Here is a 19,290-nt window from a genome sequence, read left to right as displayed (position 1 = left end):
ATTTTACTTTATTCTGGTAGTTTTGATCATACTTTTTCTCGGTGTATAACGCATAAATATTATAGAGATAATGCTGAAAGAGAAGATAATTTTCATTACATTAAGCCATGAAAAATTTATCCAAAAAAATAATAATAAATGCATAAAAACCATAAATAAAACATAAAATTATGAGCGTTTAAAGATTTTTAAAAATCACTGATTCTTATGAAACTGAATTAGTTTTTTCAGTTATTTTTTCAGTTTCTAAAAGACATGCAATATTGAAAATGTATATAAACAAAAATCTTTACCTGCGAAGATGAAAATTTTCTAAATTTCCACAAAAATTCTAGAGTAGCAACAGCAGCAGCTAGCATACCCCCGGCTAACAACACAACAAAGACACCACCAACATTGCTAAGTCCCAACTCTCGAACAGAACCAGATGGTTTCACAACACACTGGCCTCCACCTCTTTTTTCTTTCCACCAACGTTCTTCAAGAGTGTGAAGAACTCCTTCTTCTTGCAACTTCAGTATACCACCGGAAAGCCATGCACTTAAAGATCCATTTCCTGAAAATATGAATATGAAATTTGAAATATGAAATTTTTGATACACAGCTATTAAAAAGTCACCAACACTATTTTACCAACTCTACCAAAAGTGCTCAATCAAAATGCTTCGATTGTCTGTTACGAAAGACGTTTTGATTTATAATAGAGTATCAAAACGTTTAAGCCAGTGATAAATTTTTTATGCCAGATTTGCACTCGGAGAATTTAACTCTTCTTAGTAGTCAGAAAAGGTAAAATCTTAATGAGGAAGATCACACTATCATTTCCATTTCGAAATGTTGACCTTTATTGATTATTTTCTATTCATTACTGTTTTATTAATTATTAATTATTTATCATTAGTTAGTCATAGGAAGAAACTTATAAAGTTGTGCCTAGAATGTTTCAACTGGTCAGATATTTTGATTTGTTTCAATTCACTAATTATATTAATGTTCGGCATTTTATGTTAACCATTTGCACGGTGTCCATTTGACTGTTGCGATAAAAATTTGAAATTAACAGAACAGCTAATTATTTGTCATTTATTTATCTTTGCTTTTACATTTCAATTTTTCTAATTTCTTTTTCTTATTTGATTTTCCATTATGGGGCCACGGGGCACTTGTCAGTTTTTGGTTTCACCACTGACAACAGAAAGTATTAGCAGGCCTGCTAATACACATATCTTAAAATTTGTATAATTTTTGTTTTCTGCTAGAATTGTTTTTCGGACTTTATTAAATTAAAACAAAACAAATTTGGATTTAGCCGCTTTAAGCGCTTTTCTATCTAAATTTATTTTGAAAACATTTATCCAAAAAATATTTACAAAACTACTTGTGGCAATATTAGTGAAATCGTTCTTTGCTTCAATTAGCATAATAATTAAATAATTAATTGCTTTACCAAATATATTTAAAGTTCAAATGTATATATATATATATATATATATATATATATATATATATATATATATATATATATATATATATATATATATATATATATATATATATATATATATATATATATATATATATATATATATATATATATATATATATATATATATATATATATATATATATATATATGTATTACTTTTATTTATAATTAGTAACTAAACAAACATGTCATAAATCAGGTTTCACCCCTTTTGACTGTCACACCCATGTATAAATTAATGGTTATGGATGCTAGTTGAATGTTAAATACAATATGATGTGCATGAAAACACAACACTTAGGACAAGGCTGTCGAGGAAAGAAAGGGTCCCATTAGCTAATAACATTTCAAAAGCAAATCTGAAATACTAAGCATTTATTAAGCTGCAAAAAAAAACATTAGAAAAACAAATTTACAGCAGTGTACAAACAGAAAGGCACAAGGGATGTTATCCGAGGCATCTAGCCAAAATGAGCAACCACTCTACATTCAATGACACTGCACTTGAATTTAATTTCTGTTTGAATTAGATGTTTTTTAGATAAGATAAATTTAATAATGAAGTTTTTTATACTCGCAATATGTTTGATTTTATAAAAACAGTTAATATAAGTTTTTTCAAATTCTATTGTTTTCGCTTAGAAAACTTGACATTTACTTATTATTCAAAAAGTAGTTTAAAATTCGGATTTAAAATTTATCCCAATTCTATTTTTGTGGTTAGGTTGTGTATTAAACCTACTATCTTTTTATCCTATTTTGAATATTTAACCTAACCTCTAATCTTGAAGTTAGCTCCAAGCGTCCAATTACCTCTGCCCATCTTTGCAAGCCTGTTATCGCTGAAGCAGTAAGTAATTGACTAGAATATATGAATTACGTTTATTCGTAATTAATACTTAACACGAATCCTCAAAATAAATATAGAATTTACATAGAATATTACATAAAAAGATACCCGACAGTTACGTTTTATAAAACCTATAAAAATTTTATTTACACAGTTCTCGAAAAAAAACGGAATACCCTGAATAACTTTTGATCTATCAATCAGATTTTCACTGGCAAGGACTCAGTGTTTCAAGGGGGCTACTTCAAATATGCTATTTGATTAGTGCAAAAGATATTTTAAGTTAGAAATCAGACACAAAAGCGTATTTTTTCGGAATAAACATACATATTTTCAGACGGTTTCAAAATTCTGACCCCCAAAATATGGTGGGTAGCAGTAAGTTGAGAAATAGTTTGGTTATTTAATCTGGTCATAATTTGGTCATCCCCTTAATTTGGTCAAGAGAATGATCTAAAATTTGGACCCTCGGAAGTGAATTAAAAAAAATTTCATGCATTTATAAAATCAGTTTATCCAAATATAATTCTGTTCAAAAAATAACTTTTAGTACAGATTCTTAAATTTTTCAAAAATTACTGTCAAAAAACTTTCGAATTGTAGGACATTCAATTTTTAATATCATTTTAAAGTTTTTTTGACAAAATAAAAAATTATTTTTTAAGTGACTTAAAACATTTTTGCACACAATTATAAAATTCGCTTATCCAAAGTTAATTCCATGCAAAAATTAACTTTAGGTAAATATTTATTATTTTTTACTATTTTTTTTAATAATAATCGAAAAAATTTTGAATTGTAGGGCATACAACTTTTTAAGTCATTTTAAAGAATTTAGATTTTCATGGCGAATTACAAAATTGGGGTGAAATCTATCAAATAGTTCATGAGAAATCCAATTTTAAACACGCGACTTTTTTATCCCAATTTAATTACCTAATTTCTTAAACACATATAAGCCATACCAGGAATGACACAATACAAACACAGTCAACACAGAACTTTGTTCTGATAAAGATGTCTAGTTGGTGACAGTGACACTAAACTACCTTTCTTTGTAGCTATACCATAACTCTTGTGATCTAACAAGCCTCCGATCTGTGTGAGGTTACACTCCCTCTCGGTCAGGTATTGAATAGAGGCTGCCTCCATGAGATAAGCATAATTTCCCTCATAAACTCTCTCCTTGCCTGCCTCGTTGCTCTTCATCAGAACTTCTTTATTGGCGCTCATGTATTCCCACATTTTATGAAAGGTCGGAATAGAAGAACTCTGAAAGTTCGACAGTAATATTCAGTAGAAATACTCACTTTATTAAATTTGTAAGCTTTTACACTTGTATTGAATCAAAACTGTAAGCTTTCAAATTACATTTAAATGAAATATTCTAATTTAAAATTTCTAAAACGAGCCAAGATTTCATTTAAAATTTGATATTTAATGTATTTTTAAAAATCTTGAAATTTATTTTTCCTACTGCATTATTAACTCCACATTAACTCCATTATCGAGCACTTAGCGAAATATTTTTTTTGCCTTAATAATTAATAATTTATATCTTCGATATAAAAGCAAAATATATAAATATTGATTCCTTATTTTTTTAAAACAAAAGAAAACTGTATTATTAAAGTCTGCTCAATTTGCGAGACACTTCTGGGACTTTCTTATTAGATAATTTCAAATTGTAATTCTTTCTCTTTAATTTTTTCAGTAACCTCAACGTTAATGCTTAGTTATTAATTCTATTTCTTCCTCTATTTTTCTTTTAATTTTAATTCCTAATATCTTGTCAGCAAAATTTCTATTTCAAAAGTAATTTTTAAAATAAGAACATATAAAATGAACCAAATTCTTAGATATAGATAAAGGAACTGACGAAGGTAAAGAAGTGGGAATTCACAATATAATAACTTGGTGATTCTTTTCCCTATTCGTTACAGATTTGATTTTAATGACTCATTTAAATACTGTTGCAATAAGATGCAACTTTCTTCTGTGTTCAATGTTACAATACTCCTTTCTATTAAGTGTGGTAGTGAATCTGCTTTATTGGTTAATTTTACTTACTTTGCTGTTGTTGTTTCTAATGCTACTTGCCAATACCAACAAGCCTTGGTGAAGCAAAGTGAATTTAAGACAGAGGGAGTGTTTCTTGTTTTTCAGTGGTGCCATCTAAGGTCAAAAATTCGACTTCTGCCACACGCACGTCACAGACCGTTCATAGGGCGGACCCTTTCGTACACCCATTCATTCATCCCCAGATCGAAATTTTTATCTGAACCAGAGAACGATCAAACTCTAATTCAGTACCCTCAGAGGTATCATTTGTTATGGGAACATGAAGGACCTTGTGACTCGACAGATTTAACGTGCACCAGTCACCATTTACTACACGGAGAGTCTTTGGCCGGCGGATCTCGAACTCAGGAACTCTTGGACATGGGCCCAACTCCCTACTAACCAGGCTATTCCTACCTTACTTATTTACGTGCTATAAATACAGCAAACATTTTTCGATTTATTATTCAAGCAGAAAAAAAAATTATTTCCCAAAAATAAAGTCTTTTAGGTGCCCGCTATCCATCCTACGCCCTCGGCATGTCTTCTATTATTATCGCCCATATCAAGCTACAGCATCTTCCAAAGAACTGTTGCCACTTCTATAAAATGCCATCACAAAAGACGCCCTCACTCTCGTTTACTGCTCATTGCAATTAAAAATATTTTTTTAGTTTTCTAAAATGTGGCTCAAGCCTAGTCCTTCCTCCTTTCAGTTAAAAACAAAACAAGCACTGACGCCGAATCGTCCAATTTCCGGTCACACCTTGCATCTGTACCTACAAGAGCTATAAGTGTACCTAAACAATCCTTAAATTTGGTGTTCAGAAGTTAAATTTTAAAAACCTTCTTTTACCATATTACCAAAACCTTAAGCTTATACTAAAGGATAATAGAATATTCTATATTACTTAATGTTTGTTTTTTTTAACATAGGCAAAAGCAATGTGAAAAATCATATTCAAAGTCTTTTCCACTTCAAAGGGATAATAAAAAATTATACTCGTTTTTTTTTATAAATATGAATTAAATTTAATTGATGAAATTGAAAGAATTTTTAATGAATTTGCTGTAGCCACATTAGTTACTAAATTATTTCTGATATGGTTACAAACAAAAATATTTCAGGCTTGAGTGAGACAAATCCATGATATCAATATCCATTTAATTCAAAGTTTCAGTAACTTAAATAATTGAGTTAAAGAAGTATAAAGAATCGACCAGAGCTAACTTACTTGAAAAAAGGTTCGCGTTGATCCACTTTCTAAACAACCATATTTAATTTTAGTTTGTTTTATTAAATCTTTGTAGGATTCAATGGGATAGACAACTCTTTCTACAGTTAGAAATGCAGCTAAGTTGGCAGTGTAAGACGAAATCATGATCAACGTAAAAAAATACCAAATTCCTGATATAGTTCTGGTGGATGAAGACCTGAAATTAATACAAATATAGAATTATTTTTCATAAAGACTTCTAACATGAAATCAAGTCAGATTTTTCATTATAGATTTCTCTAGTTACGTAGATACTCAAAAATAGTTTGTAAATACATTTCATAAAAAGAATCTGGCAAACTGCAAGTTTAGTAGTTGTAACGTACAGCATATACTTATATCAAAAATTATTTTAAAAATTTCTCATTTATAATATGTTTGTTGAGCATAGATTGATTGATACTCAATTATTACAGAGTGCTAATCATGACTGCCTACATTATTCTCTTTAATGGAATTGATCAATAATAATTTTAGTACTATCCTGCCTTGATGCAATGCATAGCATATACCTATATCAAAAATTATTTTGGAAATTTTTCATTTATGATATGTTTGTTGAACATAGATTGATTGATACTCAATTATTACGGAGTGTTAATCATGACTGCCTACATTATTCTCTTTAATAGAATTGATCAATAAGAGTTTTAGTACTATCTTGCCTTGATGCAATGCATAGCATATACCTATATCAAAAATTATTTTGGAAATTTCTCATTTATGATATGTTTGTTGAACATATATTGATTGATACTCAATTATAACAGAGTGCTAATCATGACTGCCTACATTATTCTCTTTAATGGAATTGATCAATAAGAATTTTAGTACTATCTTGCCTTGATGCAATGCATAGCATATACCTATATCAAAAATTATTTTGGAAATTTCTCATTTATGATGTATTTGTTGAACATAGATTGATTGATACTCAATTATTACAGAGTGCTAATCATGACTGCCTACATTATTCTCTTTAATAGAATTGATCTGATCAATAATAATTTTAGTACTATCCTGCCTTGATGCAATGATCATTAAATATCCAACCATTTATTATTTTCAATTTGCACTGGCAAAGAACTAAACGAAGCTCTCATTTATAGATTTAAGAATATGATATTTCTCACCAAAAGTATAAACAAAATCACGCATAAATAAAGTTAAATTTCCTTTGGACAATATTCCGTGGGTCACATTATTTTATAGCATTTTCATCGTATTAATACATTGTAGTGCAACATCATATCGATATTAATTTATATAAATACAGTTTTCGCAATACATTTTTTCATGTATATGCAATATTGTGAATACATTTTTCACTTGCGAATTTGCTGTCTAACATGAAAATTTTGCCCGTGATGATTTTGTCCATGTATTTATTCACATAATATTTTGATCATCTGAATAAATATTTGTCCACTTAAGATCATTTCTTATACCTTGCTTTTTTCCATTCCAGTGAATCCCAGCAGCACTCAGTCCAGTTATTAAGAAAAATTGGAGCTAAATGCTAAATTAATTAGTAATAAAAGAAGAAAAAATTCCTCCCATAAAATTGATATCAAATTAATTTCTTATGCTTGCTATTTTCAGCCAGATATTTATAAGTATTTTATGTCCATGCTAATCATAATATATAAAATAATTTAAAACAGCGATTTAAAATTGATTCTCTTAAGGAAGCTTTTCAATTAAAAATGTTGATTTTGACAGTAGTATTCTTTTTTATAGAGCTTTAAGTCACCAAACTATTGCTGATGTCAAAGAAATGTTTAATTAGTTTAGGTAAGGAGGTAATATTTTCATGGCCTCTGTGGTAATATTTTTATGGCCTCTTGAAGCGAAATAGAGTTGCTTAAACGTATATAAAAAATTTATGGAAACAGAATCCCAAACAAATAAACTCCCCACCTAATATTATCTAAAATTATTAATTAAAACGAATGATTTTATCAGAACTGATCCATTTTTCCAACAAAATTTATCTAAAACTATTAATAATTACCTTGGAGCTACTTCACAGCCTTGCTGCATAAGTGATGCTATTGTAAACCACATACTGTTTAATATAGTGAAACAATTTTCTTCTATTTTCTCATCTTGTCGACAAGGATTTATGTTCTCCCACTCATACGGGCTCAGTCTACCGACCAGAAACAGGATGAAGCTGACACCCGTGAACGCCATCATCACAAAAAACCATACTTCCGTCGAAAAAGGTGATAAAAACGAAAAGAGAGATTTTACTTTCTCTGTTGGCTTCTTGAACAAAATGCTAATCCCTGTATTCATAAATGGATGGGAAAAGTCCAAAACTTTTTCACGGTCAGAAGTGATTGTCACATCAGCTACGGCCATGTCAGCAACCTAAGAGTAGATGGTAAAAATAATCCCCATATAAATAAATTAAAAAACTGGGTTATATTTTTAATTAAATTTCACCATCTCAAAAATATAATTCAAAAAGATTATTTGAAAATTTTTAAATACTATTCTTAGTTTTATTTGTTAATAAATTTCAGCACTAAAGTCTGGGGTGGTGATTACAAAACAAATTTTATTCCTATTATGTCGTCTGATCGTTGTGTTACGGTTTCCAGTAGAACAATGATATCAAGGAGTTAAGGTGTACGGTATCGGTTCTCGTTAAACTGGTCTACTGTGAAACGCTTCCCCCTATATTTTGAGAATCAAAAATCCGAGTTCATCAAAAAAGAATATGCTTATTTAGAAAAGGTACGTTTTGTGTCTTGCTTCGTAACTTAAAATATAGTCTAAATTAATTAATTTACATATTTGAAATCGCAATCTCGAACCATTTAGATTGAATTCTAGAACATTAAGGTCGAGTCATTAGATCAAAAGCTATTCAGAATGGTCCGTCTTTTTTTTTTTTTTTTTGCACTGCATATTAACAAAAACAAATTGTCGTCACAACAGCGATATATATTAAATACCTTAAATAAAGTGACACTTGCTAAAGTCATAACTCTTTCTCCCAAAACAAAAGTTTATACACTGAAGAGCCAAAAAAACTGGTACAGGCATGAGTACGCAAATAAAGGGGTGTGGAGCCAATCAAAGTACAGCGCTGCGATCGGCAACGCGTATATTAGACAGCGAGTGTCTAGCACAGTTCTTAGATCGGTTACTGCTGCTACAATGCCAGGTTATACAGATTTAAGTGAGTTTGAAGGTGGTGTTATAGTCGGCGCACGGGAGATGGGACATAGCATCTCCGAGATAGCAATGAAATTTGGATTTTCGCGTACGACCATTTCACGAGTATACCGTGAGTATCGGAAATCCACCAAAATCCCCAGACATGAACATTATTGAACATATTTGGGATGCCTTGCAACGTGATGCTCGGAAGATATCCCCACCCCCTCTTACGCCCACTGGTTTATGGACAGGCCTGCAGAATTCATGGTGTCAATTATCTCCAGCACTACTTCACACATTGATCGAATCCATGCCACGTCGTGTTGCGGCACTGCAGCGTGCTCGTGGGGGCCCTACACGATAGTAGGCAGGTATACCAGTTTTTTTTTTGGCTCTTCAGTGTACGAGCGTGCCTGCAACAACTATTATAATCAGTTTAACTGCTTTTTAGGATACTTGAAAAAAAAACACATTTTTTTCTCTTTGTTAGAATTTGGTAAAGGAAAACGATAGTAATTTTCGAATGCTTAAAATTAATCTTTTCTTTTAAATTTTCTGTTTATAAGCCAAGGAGTTCGTGATTTGACTAAAATGATTTTTAAAGATTTTACCCCACGCAAAACTTCCCCAACCATGCCATTCCATATTCCTCTAGCTTTATCAACTTCATATCCGTGCTTACTATCTTCAACTTCTCGGATTTCATACGAGAATTTCAACTTGTGCGATAACTCTTCTATAAGATCAATGCTGAATCCCTCATATCTTTCGTTGCCACTCAGCTGTTTCGAGGAATACTTCAACATAGCAAATGGCTTGGCCTGTAAGCAAAGTTTATGTTAATATTTGCCAACCTTAAAACGTTTTGTAATATTAAGGAACTAAGTTATAATTCATGCAAGGCTTAAAATTTTATGCACAGTTAAAAATCAATTATACATATACTGGTGAAAATTCTTTTAGTCATTGAATCTTAAAATCAGTTAAATTTACTGCTATTTTAATGTTAAGAAAGGGGAACATAGTTTTCATTAAAGTTTAGAATCCTTGAAAAAGACTTTCACTAGGAAAAATTCACCTATTCGCCTTAAATTAAGTAAAATTATCATTTACACAGAAGAACTTGCTATATATAAAAACAAATATTTTCAATAATTAAAAAAAATATGAAAGTATTTGAAATTGCAAATTAAGCGAAATTTTCTACAAGTTCTACCTTGGCAGAATTTCTTAAAAATATTTTAAACAATTTTTACTATTAATATAAAGAAAGCTAGTTAAAGATAGGCCAAACGTTTTATAAGAATTAATAACTTTTATAAGCTCATAAGAATTATGAAAATCGCATGTTATTTTGTTAATGCTGTAATTTAATATTGTTTAAGATTGTAGATATCGCTTATCACTAAGTTCTTCAATTTTTGTTTTTAATAAAAAGCAGAAATTTGCACTAGGATAATGTTTAAATTGACACTTTAATAAAATTTTTAACAAATATAACAAACATACTAGTGTGAAAGTTCACCAATGTTTTGAATGGTTCAGAAATTCTTACTAATATTGTCGTTATAATATATTTCCGATTCGAAAACTGATAAGTTGTGGCAACCTCTGGTGTTATCAACTTTGTGATATTTATATGTCTCCCAGGACCAACTGTACCAATCTGCAATAATAAAATTAACTAAAGTAAAATATATATATATATATATACTGATTTATTAAATTAACACTATTTAGTTTAAAATAGAAAATCGTATTCTGATGCAGAATGTAATTCGTTAAATAGAGTTTATTATTAATTTCGGGCACCAAAACAAAAAATCTATTCCTTTTTCTGTTATCCTTATCTTGATAAAATTACTTTAGGAAATAGTTTTAATATGCAACGACGCAAAAATATCCAAAACCAGAAAATATTTGCACTTTTATTAAGAAATTAAAAATACCATGAATTTTGAACGAATTAGTTTAGTTGTGTGTCTGAAAATATCATTGTTTGAAATTATATTTTGCAGTTGTTTTTAAAACTTGGTTTCAATAGTAATTAAAATCAAAATGCATTCAAAGATTTGTTTTTCTATATTCTCTCCACATTTTTGTCCAAAATTTATATAGTTTTCCTCATAAGCTTTCACGAAGCAAACTTTCTGACATTAGTTTTTACGTAACAAATCATACCAAGCTCTGGTGACTGAATTACTCTTGTGCAGTTTCCAAGAAAAAATGTAGCTTTGACATTTTTTAAACTGAAAATTCGAGGAAAGTGGGACATTGATAAATAAATAAATGAAAAATAATATTTTCATAAAAATGACATTGTCACTGAAAACACTTTCTGATTTAAAATATTATTTAATTTTGACAGAACCACCAAACAAATAATGCTTGAATGATTCGTTGATTCGAGGTTTGTTATTAATTAAACGGAAGTTTTCACATTAATTTTAAGCAGAGAAAAAGAAAAATTTGTCAAATCTTTAAGCGGTAAGTATTGGCTCTTTAAATTGGATCCCGACGGCAGTATATTTGATATAAAAATTGTTATAATAAAATTTATCGATGTATACATTAAGGATTACGACATAAAGTAGCATAATAATTATGCTCATAATAATAAAAAAAGTTTCAAAGTATCAAAATTTTAATAAATTAAAATTCAATAGACTTTTAAGCATTGAAATTGATATAATATTAACGTGATGAATATTATATATATATATATATATATATATATATATATATATATATATATATATATATATATATATATATATATATATATATATATATATATATATATATATATATATATATATATATATATATATATATATATATATATATATATATATATATATATATATTTAAAATTATTGCATTTCATAAATTTAAAAATAATACTAATATAATTAAAATTACAATAATAAGATTGAACTTATTTTAAGGTCTACATTTCTTTCATTAAACAATCTTTGTTCTACACTGCTTGAACTTTCATTCCAAAATAACCGGCTGCTGTCTGTCCCTCTAATTAACTGTAAAATTTTCGATTAGAAACATTTCTTTCACTTTACAGATTTGATATCGTTCAAAATGGTTTCATGGTTTCAAAACCGTAAAAGGGAAATTTAACTAGACATTAGAATTAATCAATAGAAATTGGAGGTAGGTCGATATCAAGTTGTGATTCATCAAATGAACGTGAAGTGTGGATGAATTAGTTTATCCAGTGGCGTCGTGTATCGTTGTAAATGGAACACTGGAGACTCCTGTTTCAGGAATACGGGAATGTGGTGGTGACAATGCTGAGATTTGAGTCCCCATTCAACTGATTAATCTACTCAAATAAAGTATATACCAAGCTGCAAGGAACTAAGTGGCTCCCTAAGGTGTTGTCCACGCACTTATTACTATAAGATTATTTGACATCCGCTATTGTGTTAGGCATCCAATGATGGAAAATCAAAATACGAATCTTTAATCCTTATTACGTGACTTAGCAAGCAGCTTTCGAGGAACATGCGCACGATTATCATTGGTTGACATGGATAAAATTCTGGTTGTTTAATCCTATCAGCTAAAAACAGTCAATAAACAATTCTCCTCTCCGTTAGCAGTTTGAATACCTTCTTTTTATGGTTATTTGACTGTTTTGGTTGAATATAATAAGTTGGTATATTTGGTTTGATTTGGTTAAGTATATTTGGTTAAGTAAATAAATTTTAATTTTACTATTTATTCAGGGAAACATCTAGCAGTATTTTATTAACCACTTTCTATCTTAGATTAATATTACATTTACCTTTTCCAAGCCATTTTTTGAGAGCTGTAGAATATCTAACACGAATGACGTTCGAAATCCTTGACCATCAAAATGAATTTGCCCTGTCAGACCTCTTAATTTGTTCTGGAAAAAATTAACTTGCTTCAATCAGTTTTGCACATTTAAAACTTAAACTAAGCCATACTACTAAAAAATACAGTTACTGCCAACTACAAAACTTAATATAAATAATGCAGTACTTAATGCAACAATTCGATTTTTTTTTAAAAATATTTTATCGATAAAAGGCTAGAACTGGTATTTTACTTTTAATCATGTTTTATTAGCAATTCACTCTTATATGATCATTTCAGAATTTAAAGGGGGGGTCCTATTGTTGGAGTTAATACTTTAATTCTATAAGACATTTATGTAATTTATATGTAGCCTTTATTTCTACAGAAAATTTTCCATCATTATTTGATTTCATTTTCTGAGAAATTATTCTTTATTTTCTATAACATAAATATTGTTAATAATCCAGAATAGAATTATTCAAATTTTTATGCAAAAAGTTAGTACAAGAGAAACTTTCCTATCGTTACTTGCTTTTATTTCCCAGAACACAGATATCCCTTTTCTTATTATGAATTACCTTTTATTTCGCAGAACGGAATTATTCCTTATTTTTATATCTTTGTTCTTAACAATTCTATTCATATTTTCCATTATCATTTTCCTTATTTGACAGAACAATTATTCTATATTTTTACAGTAAATTAGTGCAAAAGAAAATTTTCTATCATTATTTGCATTTATTTCCCAGAAAAGAAATAACCTTTTTCGTATTAATCACTTATAATTTTTCAGAACAGAATTATTTTTTATTTTCCAAAGCAAAATTGTTCTTAATAATCCAGAATAGAATCATTCTACACAAATTTCTATAGAAAATTAGAGCAATAAAAAAATTTCTATCATTATTTTCTTTATTCGACAGAACAATTACTGTATATTTTTATAAAAAATTAGTGCAGAAGAAAATGTTCTATCATTATTTGCTTTCATTTTTCCGAACAGAGATATTTTTTTATTATTATTAGTTGTATTCAACTTTCCAGAACAAAAGTATTCTTTATTTTTCATACCCCAACAATTCTAAACAGTATTATTTGATATTCATGCAGAAAATTTGTCCTCCAACATTTATTTTCCAGAATAGAATTATTCTTAGTTTTATATTACAAAACAGATTTGTTCCTTATTTTTTAGAATAGAATTATTATTATCAAAGCTTATTCAGTGTATTACCGATACAACTGGAAATCATGTAAAAATCTTATATTGTAGAACAACTATTTTAAAATTCTGGCACAAAATTTTTCAAATCTTATTTTTGCTTTCTATTTGCTTTTATTTCTAGAAAGGGAATAATTCTTATTCATATTATTTTATTCCAGAACAGAGTTATTTTCCCTTATTAATAGAATTATAGAAAATTTTTTTTAGTTACTAACATTATCAAAATTTTTGTCTAAGAACTTGATTAAACCTACACTATTATAAAATGATTCTATTAAAAAGAGAGAAGGTCCCCCTTTCTGATTTACGGCAAAATTTTTAAAAAATTCACGATTTATTAAAATAATCAGATAGTAGGTTTCACTTTATTTCTTCCTTCAAAATTCTGTTAAGTACTTTAAGTAATAGAAAGCAATCAAATTGTTATACTAATTTAGCCAGTACTGAAATTGTACTGTAACTGTATTTTAAAAGTGCGTTGTCCATTAGCAGTTTGTGTTTAAATGGTCTCTCTACTCTTTAAACTTCATTATAAATTTTAACCAAATTTTCCGTTATCTTAATTAGTTAAAACAGAAATCAAAGTTGCTTTGAAAAATGAATGTTAAATTAAATATAGTCGAAATAGAGTTCAACTAGCTATATCCGTTTTCTATATATATTAAAGAGAAGATTAATCTGTAAGCTTTATGAAACAATAAATATTATTGATCCAGATAAAAAGTAAGTTTTTTTTTCTTGAACAGCTTTAGCTGCTTAGAGTTCGGACGACAGGGATTTTCTTCGTGTAAAAAAAATTTTATGAACTAAATGTTATCCCTCTAAAAACAAAATTATAAGATTTCTATAGAAGTCATAAGAACTGTCGAACAATTATCATTATGGATAGGATTTTTTTTTTTTAATTCTTAATTAGAGTTTTTGACTACGGCTTTAAAAACAAATTATTCATTTCTTACGCATAGACAAAGCAAATATTTTACTCAAACATAATTTTCTAAATCTGTATTCAGGTTTGTATTTAATTATTATCTAGAAAACAAGAAAAAGACAGTTTTTTAATATTGTATGTTAACAAGTTGGAGCAGAACGGGAAAATTATTGAAAAGATATCTGAAACATTAAGTGGGAAAAAACGGTAAACCAATCAGTACAACCATTCTCGTCTAATCTAAAACAAACTTTATTTTCGTTCACGCATAGAAAGTGTTTTAAATAAATGCATGGCTTGAATTAAAGCCATAAATTTATTTAATAAACTTTGCTTTATAAATTGCTTTATAAATTTCTCTTGATTCTTTGGAGAGAAAAAACTGCATAACTGAAACGCAGTTGAAATTAAAATTTATTGCTTACTGGTGAGAAAACAATATGATGTATGTCTCATTGCTTTAATAAATTGTGAAGTATCATTATCATTAAGAATACCTTAGTTTTGCTGCTCTAAGCACATTTTGTTGCATAAACATTAAACCTTTAGCTCTTAACTATCTTAATTTCTGAACTACAAAGTTTCATAAGTTTTGAGATTGCTCTTACTAATTGGTGGAGCAACTAGGTGAACTGATGTATTTAGGCATTTAGAATAAGCTAATTTTCCTGGCTTAAATTTGTTAAACTATCGTTAAGCACCTTAATAATTTTAAAGGTTTTGAATAATTCCTTCAACTGGTTTGAAGCATAAGGCATCAAAATGTTTAATTCAATAAAAAGAACCCACAACTTTTAGTTAAAAACAGAAGAATAAGTATTCATTGTAAATTTAAAATAATTTTTTTAATAAAATGTAATCACATTTTATTAAAGATATTGAAAGATCCTAGGTTAAAACACAAAATATATTGACACAAGGAAACAAATAGTTTAACAAGCATTTTTAAATGCTGATTTATTGATTTAGAAGAGAGGCGTTATGATATTTAATGCAGTATGAAAAACCATCAACTTTTTGACAAAAGTGTTCAACGAAAATGACAAAAAGTGTTTAACGCAGAGGAAAAATTTTTAGCTGAAATTTTAACTAATTTTAGTAAGAAAACGCATTTTTTTATCAGTACAGTAAACAAAAAGACAAATAACAAGAGACATTCATTTAAAAATATTCCACAGTTACTTTTAGAGGAATCCCTTCATAACTCATACTATTCTCGCTAAATAAGTCTGAATAATGATATCAATGTGCAACAAAAATAAAAATTAAATGCCATGAACTTCAATGTTTAGAGATAATTAGCTATGAACACCGAGTCTTTTTAACACCTTTGGAATCATGTTATTATTGAATTTCTATACTGTCCCTATATTTTGGGGGTCGAAATTTCATTTAAAAAAATCTTTTATTTAAAGACAGTAAAATTATGGTTTTGAGTCTGATTTTGTTACTTAAAATATCATCTACGCTAATTAATTAGCAAATCTGATGTCACCCCCTCGAACCATTAAGATTGAGTCCTGGAAAGGGAAACTTCGATCATTGTATCAAAAGTTATTCAGAGTGGTCCTTTTTTTATTTTACGCCCTATGCAATATGCTTTCATAACGCAAATCACTAAAAATAATGTGCAGATCCACTAATAATACCACAAATCCACTAATAATAACATAAATCAAATAATTATTCAAAGAAAATACGAAAAATCAAATAATAATGCTAAATCTCTAACAATAAAACAAAAACACTTACAATAACATAAATCAGTTAAAAATAATACAAATAAACTATGTAATATAAAAGAATACCGATTTCATATAGTTGATTATGCTTGTTCCATCTGTACCTTTTGTCATTTCAATACATGATATCGGTGGAAATGAATTTACGAATTTCCCACCATCTATATCTTGCAGAACTTTGGAAAATAGCATCACAGCATCGTACATCATTGCTGAAGCTGTCTGAAACAAACGATAAAAATTTATTAAACCCTCTTTGGGGTCATTAAGAGGTAGAATAAAAAAAAATTTAAGTACTATATCACAGTGTTCACACATAAAAACATTGTTTTCAAATTTACTTGAATGGGATTTTCCGTTTAAACTACTCTTAAGACGCATTTTTTTTGAAACAGGGAATAAGTTAATTATTTGATTTAATTAAATCACGGAATGGAACTTATTTAATTTCAGTAATTTTACAGTGAATGTAATTTTACAATAAATAATTTAAACCGGATTTTTTTAGAGTGTGGGAATATTGGACAAAAATCTGGCCTATTGATCCACATATACTGTTTATAGGACAGGTAACAATATAGCATGTTTTTTTCTGAGAAAATAAGTGAATTTAATAAATTTATGATAACTCTATGATTAATATTTTGCATATTTCAGTTTATTAAGAACTATATAAGAATGACTTACAGTAAGTGAAGCGATCTGTTCCTCCTTATGTCTTCTCAACCTTTTGTTCGTTTCCTCCAGTAGGTCTTCATAAACAACACTATTACTGTTGAGAATTTTAAAGCCTGTTATATTTGCTCTTGAATACTGGAAATCTTCTAAATCAACAGTATGAAGATCCTAAAAACATTATCTCTAATGTTAACATTTATTGAAAGGTTCGTTCAACATTTGTTTCCATTACCTTAGTCAATACGGTAAAGTTTTAGATTATTATTCGTTTTTTTTAATTCAACCATAAGCTTACATGATAATAATGGGCTGCATAATATAAATAAAGAAATTGAAATGTAAATCAAAGGGAAACAAACAAAGCTTAAAAAGGACGCAAAAGTAAACAATAGTAGAAATAAAATATTACAAGGAAGAATGCAAATAACTTGGGATACTCTATTACTAATAAACTAGCTGCTTTTAGTGATTAGCTTGGTATACAGCATATGAACTCTAATGGTAACCAAGCCAAATGCACAGCACAACTGTAATCGAATATTCTAATGATTCAACCCCTCCGCCTATCATAACACTTTAATTAGCTTTAAATAATATTTTAACCAAATTTTTTTCACTGTCTAGCTGTTGCTTGCGGCATTGCCAGAGCAAAAATATTTGGATTTGAATTTTAAAGTTTTCAAGAGACGTCCGCAATATTGTCAAAGTTCTCTGTGTATTGAATTTTTACAATATTTTAAAATCTGCCCTATAGTCATTAAATCACGCAAACTATCGGGACATTTCAGCAGAGTATGCAGCATAAGTATTAAAATTATTTCCATATCTGTTGTTACATAAGATTGATAACGCATCCTAATGCTTCATTACATGTATATATATATATATATATATATATATATATATATATATATATATATATATATATATATATATATATATATATATATATATATATATATATATATATATATATATATATATATATATATATATATATATATATATATATATATATATATATATATATATATATATATATATATATATATAAGTTCAAAATGAAGAATAAAACAAAGAAAAATTAAAGACATATGAAAAAAAAAAAAAGGGGGTGGGAAATAATAAGTAAAAAATAACAAACAACATTTTATTTAAAAAAAAAAAAAAAAAAAAAAAGTGAAATGTTAATTAAAAAACCGGAGAAAATAAAAAACCGGAAAAAAAAAAGATATAATCTTTTCTTCAGCCCACACGATTATATCCGCAAAACAGAGTGCTTTCTGATATTGTATCAATAAAGCCAAAGCAAAATATATTAATACAATAGTGTGAGGAGCACTCAAAAATTTTTTTATAAAATAACTACATAAAAATAGATCATAAAAAGTAAATATAACATGTAAAAACAGATAATAAAATAAAATAAAAAGAAAAAACATTAAAAAGGGGGGACTATAAAGCGAGTAGCAAAATCATAACAACTTACATGGACGGTTATTTTTCAAGAATGATTTAAAAATGTTTTCGCAGAAAGATTGCCAGATTACAAAATATTAAAACAAAAGATGAAAACAAAAGCGCAAATCGAGTGTAACAAAAGGGTTTTAAAGTGTCATTCTTACTGCACTGCCGAAGTGATTTGTTATTCTGAGTTTTGATTTGTTAGTTACCAAGGATGGGCCCGAAATGGATGTGCACAAGGTAATATTATACTGGATAATTTTAAAAATTGATCATAAATAGTTTTAGAAGATAGATGTTTATTTAAGAAAAAATATAAAATAGAAAAGAGAAACATAAATTGCCTGCTTTGCAAATAATTTTAGCCGCGGATTTGCACGATATGGATTAGTACATAGAAAAATTATTTAAATTATCAAAGAAAAAATTTCAATAGATAATTTTTAACACGGATTTGCCCGAAATGGATTTGCACATGGAAAAATTAACAAAAAAATTTTAGCAGATAATTTTAACCACGGATTTGCCCGAAATGGATTTGCACATGGAAAATTGTATA

At 28.2% G+C, this 19,290-nt stretch overlaps 1 protein-coding gene across 3 annotated transcripts in view; it reads right to left on the bottom strand.

The window, feature by feature from the left end:
- Positions 1-19,290, bottom strand: part of LOC107450784 (glutamate receptor ionotropic, kainate 2) — a 38,981-nt gene that overhangs the window by 7,277 nt on the left and 12,414 nt on the right. For all 3 annotated transcript variants that reach the window (XM_043046359.3, XM_087169008.1, XM_043046360.3), the window contains 9 exons: positions 17,277-17,435; positions 16,656-16,811; positions 12,654-12,758; positions 10,404-10,514; positions 9,460-9,669; positions 7,689-8,050; positions 5,633-5,831; positions 3,386-3,608; positions 294-556 (listed from right to left, as the gene is read on the bottom strand). In XM_043046359.3, coding sequence (XP_042902293.2) covers positions 294-556; positions 3,386-3,608; positions 5,633-5,831; positions 7,689-8,050; positions 9,460-9,669; positions 10,404-10,514; positions 12,654-12,758; positions 16,656-16,811; positions 17,277-17,435 — 1,788 coding nt within the window. The remainder of the gene's footprint in view (positions 1-293; positions 557-3,385; positions 3,609-5,632; positions 5,832-7,688; positions 8,051-9,459; positions 9,670-10,403; positions 10,515-12,653; positions 12,759-16,655; positions 16,812-17,276; positions 17,436-19,290) is intronic.

This window comes from Parasteatoda tepidariorum, chromosome 8 (assembly GCF_982258835.1).
Source record: "Parasteatoda tepidariorum strain Cologne lab strain chromosome 8, Ptep-v5.0, whole genome shotgun sequence".
Taxonomy (NCBI): domain Eukaryota; kingdom Metazoa; phylum Arthropoda; class Arachnida; order Araneae; family Theridiidae; genus Parasteatoda; species Parasteatoda tepidariorum.
This window is presented reverse-complemented; position numbering and strand designations above follow the sequence as displayed.